This window comes from Arachis ipaensis, chromosome B8 (genome assembly GCF_059453495.1).
Source record: "Arachis ipaensis isolate K30076 ecotype BB chromosome B8, ASM5945349v1, whole genome shotgun sequence".
Classification (NCBI taxonomy): Eukaryota; Viridiplantae; Streptophyta; class Magnoliopsida; order Fabales; family Fabaceae; genus Arachis; species Arachis ipaensis.
In genome coordinates this window covers 12,726,386-12,731,940 of record NC_142443.1, presented here as the reverse complement: position 1 = coordinate 12,731,940, position 5,555 = coordinate 12,726,386, and the positions used below count along the sequence as shown (strand labels likewise).

At 38.4% G+C, this 5,555-nt stretch overlaps 1 protein-coding gene across 1 annotated transcript; it reads right to left on the bottom strand.

The window, feature by feature from the left end:
• Positions 1 to 1,486: 1,486 nt before the first annotated feature.
• LOC107613214 (uncharacterized) lies at positions 1,487 to 5,309 on the bottom strand. Its single transcript, XM_016315114.3, has 2 exons — positions 2,412 to 5,309; positions 1,487 to 2,261 (listed from the first exon to the last, which is right to left on the bottom strand). The coding sequence occupies exons 1-2, from the start codon at positions 5,002 to 5,004 to the stop codon at positions 1,870 to 1,872; spliced, it is 2,985 nt and encodes a 994-aa protein (XP_016170600.2). The 5' UTR covers positions 5,005 to 5,309; the 3' UTR covers positions 1,487 to 1,869.
• Positions 5,310 to 5,555: the final 246 nt, after the last annotated feature.

Sequence of the window (5,555 nt, the reverse complement as noted above, 5' to 3'; positions counted from 1 at the left end):
TATGAGGTATTTATAATATCTTATTAGGTTAAAATAAAGAAAATCCTAAACTCACAAACACAAAGCATAATCTAGTAACTAAATAAATAAAATTAAAATACATAAAATTAAATTGAACATTCTAAAAATATAAACTAATAAATTTTAAATAATATTTAAACTTTTATATTACGAAGATTTGAAATACATATCAGTATCACTAGCAGTAACCTTATCTGGTGTTCTTTTTTTTTGTGGTCAGGTATCTGATGTTCTTAAAACACAATTGTTTTTATTAGCAAAGGGGCTTACGTGTTGCCCAAAACCAAACATATTAAGCTGCAACAACTCTGAAATATTATTATATTAACACTCCTTTTGTCTTTGGACGTGAAATATTAATACTCCTAAAATTCCTTTTTTCATCTTTTTGGGCCTTGTGGAGAAATGATTGAAATCTTTGACAACCGAAATATTGGGCTACAAAATTAGCCCATATCCAACTGCAATGAACCCAAATCCTAGGATTAAGCACAGCATTTATTCCTTTCGTTGAGTAGCTAAACGGGTCCCTGGCCCTTCAAAATGACAATCTCATAGCAAAAACAAAAATTAGAGTAAATGGCCTTTATGATTCATGAATCATGATCATTTGTCCTAAGGATAAAAAAGTATTTCTATATAGTTCACCGAAAAAAAAAAGTATTTCTATATAATTTAAAAATTTTTAATTGGTCTCTAATTATTAAAGTAATTTGTTTAAGAGGTCCTTATAAAAAAACAGTAACCTGTTAATGTGTTAGGAGCTGCTTAAACCAGTTATTTAAATAATTAATGATTAATTAAAAATTTTATTTTAAATTATAAAAAAATCATTTATTTTTCAAATAAATAATCAGAAACCGAAAAAAATATTTACTCATTTAAATTATGCATATCCGTCACAATAATGTCGCATTACCTTGTTTCCTCATCCAAATATTAGCTTATTGCTTGGAAAATATGTATTTGGAAACAAAAATTAGAACAACTATCAGTACAACTTAAAAAACTGAGGGGACAATGACAAAATATAAAATATGCATGATGCAATACAGAAAGGGACATGAATTTGTTTTTGCTTTAAAGAAGATTTTGATCCCGTACTTGGATGATGTATATTAAAAACTTTACTCCAATTATAAAATGATTTCATCTAAAACGATATCTAATCAACCATATGAATATTCGTTCACAATTCATGACAAACAAAAACACTTTATTATTCTCAAGTCCCATGCAATATGCATCTCACTGGATAAGACTATGTGACGACATATTCTTATGGCAATGAAAATGATGCGTGACACCTTCAAATTACTTTTACAATACAATCATATTCTAATTGGTTTCACCAAAACATTTGTCAGAATATAGGTCAACCATATAGGGTATCAGATTCTATTCCTAAAATGATCAGTGGCAAGTGGCAACAGATGCATAGATGAACACACAAGGCAAGAAGATATGGACAACAAATCCGGGACTAACACTTGCCATTAAAAATTTCATCCAAGAATATTACTTTAGTTCCAACTATGATAGCAATTTCAATTATACAATATCCAGTTCATGAGAATTGAGAAAAATGGCAAAGTTAAAATTGGCATTTCTCTCTCTTAATATTTCTTACAGTTGCTGTTACATGTAGTAACTTTTTTATATGTAAAAACGTGATAGTGATGAAAATTGAACCTAGTTATGCTATCTCTTACCATTTCTTACAATAGATGTTTCAAATACTCTGTCTAATTTTAAATATCATGTTTTAGATGATGTATCTAAACACAATTTTTTACCTAAATCTAAATACACCCTAAACATGATACTTAAAATATATGGATAACTGGATCAAACCGTGTTTCCATGATGATTTTCATTATCAGATGCCTCTTCTTGATAATAAGGGGACAATTTTCCACTTGTTGTTCTGGGAATTGCAGATATTTCATGCAGCATTGTCACCACCTTGCGCATTGAAGGCCGGTTTATGGGAAGAGGGTTTGTGCAAAGGAGCCCTATGTTTAGTACCTTGATGATTTCTCCCTTGTACTTAACATCCATAATTGGATCAATCACTTGATCCTCTCCACTCTGCTCCAATGTGGAAGAAACCCATTTCACCAAATCTTTGTCACCATATGCTGGATCAAGTGGAGCTCTCCCACTTACCAATTCTAAAATTACCACTCCAAAACTATAGATGTCACTCTTCTCATTCACTCTTAGAGTGTAAGCATATTCTGCATCACATACATTAAAATGCAATTTAATAAAATCAAAGATAGGTGTATACATAGTTAGTAAGTGATTAACCTTCCATATATGAATCTATTGTTATATCAAAGTAAAATCAAAGGTAAACAAAAGTGAATTTGATGTTAATTTTTTACCTGGTGCTATGTAACCATAAGATCCGGCAATTGCAGACATAGATTCTGCACCTTGGGTAACCCTGCTAAAAGTTCTGGCCACACCAAAATCTGCAACTTTTGCTCCAAAGTCTTCATCAAGCAATATATTGTGGGATTTGACATCCCTATGAACAATAGGAGGAACACAATAGTGATGCAAATAAGAAAGCCCCTCAGCAGCATCAATGGCAATTCTGTACCTAATTGGCCAATCCAACAAGCTTCTCTTGCTACTGTGAAGCAAATCAGCAAGGCTTCCATTAGGCATGTACTCATAAACTAAGAGCTTGCTATCACCACTGTTACAACAACACCATAGCCTCACAATATTCTTGTGCCTGATTTTTCCCAATGTTTCCACCTCAGCTTCAAAAAAACCATCTTTTTCAGAAACAGTAGTCCTGTTTTTTGGTCCCCATAATTTCTTCACTGCCACAGCTTCACCATTGCTCAGGACAACCTTGTAAACTTTCCCGGATGCTCCACTACCTATGACATTGTCTTCACTCAGCAACTTCACAACCTCATACTCACTGAATCCAAGTTTGTGAAAAGATCTCCATTTTAACATGTTAGGCATCACTTTCTTCTTTATCTTCTTAATGCTCCTAAATTTGAACCAAAACCATGTTACCCCAACAACAAACACAATTCCAGCAAGCACAAATATGAACCTGAAAACCCAATCATACTTTATCTTGTTCTTCTTCTTCTCACCTAAATTTTGACAGAGCCCAGAGACTGAAGAAGAACTACACAGCCCTGGATTTCCAAGAAAACTCTTCTTGTAATTCTCATTGTCGAATTCTTTAGGGATCTCCCCTGAAAGCTGATTATTCGACAAATTCAGCAAATTAAGATTCAAATTCTGCAGCTCAATTGGGATCCTACCGGAGAAAAGATTCCCTGAAAGATCAAGATAATTAAGCACCGGCAAGGTTCCTAATTCACTTGGAATGTTACCATCAAGCTTATTATTGGACAAATCAAGATCATTAAGCTTTTCCAAAGCACTAATCCCCAAAGGTATCTCACCCGAAAGCTCATTATCACTAATCACAAGCTTCCCCAACTGACTCAATTTCACAACACTCGTCGGAATCCGACCAGATAGCCTATTATGGCTGGCGACAAACTGAACAAGGTTGTCCAAATTCCCAATTTCCTGGGGAACAGACCCTGAGAACATGTTGAAGGAAAGCGACAAACTTGACATGTTGCTTGCGCCAGAAATAGAAGTAGAAATCGACCCAGTAAGGGAATTATCATCAAGCTCCAGAAGAAAAAGGTGTGGCAGTCCCCACATAGCATCGGGAACAGTTCCCGAAATGTTATTGTTCCTTATTCGAACCCTCATCAAGCTCCTGCAATCCCCCAGACTCTCGGGGATTCTGCCGGAGAACGAGTTGTAAATTAGCATGATCTCCTGCATCGCTCCCCGGCGGCACAATCCCGCCGGAATCTCGCCGGAGAAGTTGTTGTACGAGAGGTCGAGTGTCTGCAGGGGCGAGTTGCTCCCGAGTTGACTCGGCAACGACCCATTGAGCGAGTTGTTGAACAGTTTAAGCTCGTACAAGCTCTCGGCCTCGACGATACTCTCCGGCAGAGAGCCTTCGAGGTTGTTATTGAACAAGTTGAGAGAACCGAGTTTCTTCAACCGAGTCAACTCGGAGGGAATCGTCCCTGTCAAGTCGTTCCCGGAGGCGTCGAAGCCTTCCAAATGGGTGAGGTTGTTCCACACAGCGCCACGTGGCAATGAACCAGAGAGCGAGTTTTCATAGAGCTCGAGAAACACGATGCTGGTGAGGCCGGAGATGAGAGACTCCGGTATGGCACCCTGGAGGCTGTTATAGGTTAGTTCAAGGTTTCGAAGGTTGGATAGCTTCCCCAATGAAGCGGGAATTGGACCGAGGAGGTTGCAGCCGGAAAGAGACAAGTCCTGGAGGTTGGTCATGTTGCCGAACTCACTCGGTAACGGAGCAGGAAGAAAAGGGTTGTAGGACAAGTGGAGGAAGGTTAAGGTGGTGAGGTTGGTGAGAAACGAAGGGATGGTTCCGTTGAGGAGGTTTTCGACGAGGTTGAGGGATCGGAGGTTGGGGAAGAGAGAGAAGGAAGGGGGAATAGAAGCGGAAAAGTTGTTGAAGGAGAGGTCGAGGTGGAGAAGGGAGGGGAGAGAGGAGAGAAAAGAAGGGATGGGTCCGGTGAAGAGGTTTCCAGAGAGGTTAAGGTGGGTGAGGGAGGTGCAGAGGGAAAGAGTGGAGGGTAGGGGGGAGATGAGGAAGTTGTCGTCGAGATAGAGAGTAGAGAGGGAGGGTAGGCGGCAGAGGGACGAGGGAATAGGGCCGGAGAGGGAGAGAGAGGAGAGGGAGAGGGAGATGACGTGGGAGGTATTGGGGTTGCATGTGACGCAGGTCCAGTTGCATGGGGTGGGGTCGCGGGGGTTCCAGTCGGCGAGGGAGGAGGAGGATGATGGAAGTAGTTGGTTCTTGGCTTCTAGAAGGAGCAGGCCTTCTTGGTTGAGTGAGAGAGTGGGAGTAACAAAGAAGAAGAAGAAGAAGAATAAGAGAGGCATGGCGGTTATAGTTTAGAGAGAGAGAGAGAGGGAAACGAGAGATTTAATTACGAGTAGTGCTCTCATCACCCACCTGAGGGACATACCACTATCATGCTGCTATAATTATCACTACGCTACTACATTTTTGTACTAACATAGTAACATCTCTCTAGTCTTTTTTTTTTTTTTCTATTTTTAATTATAATTTTTTCAAACTATTTTTATACAAACATACGGAAAGAGCATACTATGCTTATTATAACTTAAAAATTGAAAACGGAAAAAAAAGAGAGATGGATTGAGATTGATGTTGCTGGAGGTTCATACAAGTCTACCTATATGATATGTTCAAATAAAGTTTTTCCGCAAAATTTGCTTTTCCAATTATACCCCTTAATTTGTCTTTTTATCTTCTGGTACCAAAAAATCAATGATGTTGCTATCTGACTGAACACATTTTCAACCGCATGCATGCATGCAATCAAAAATAGTAGTAAATACAGGAATTACTAGAGGGAAAAGAAGATTGAGGCCATAGATATATGGATATGATGCAGAGTGTGAGTCTA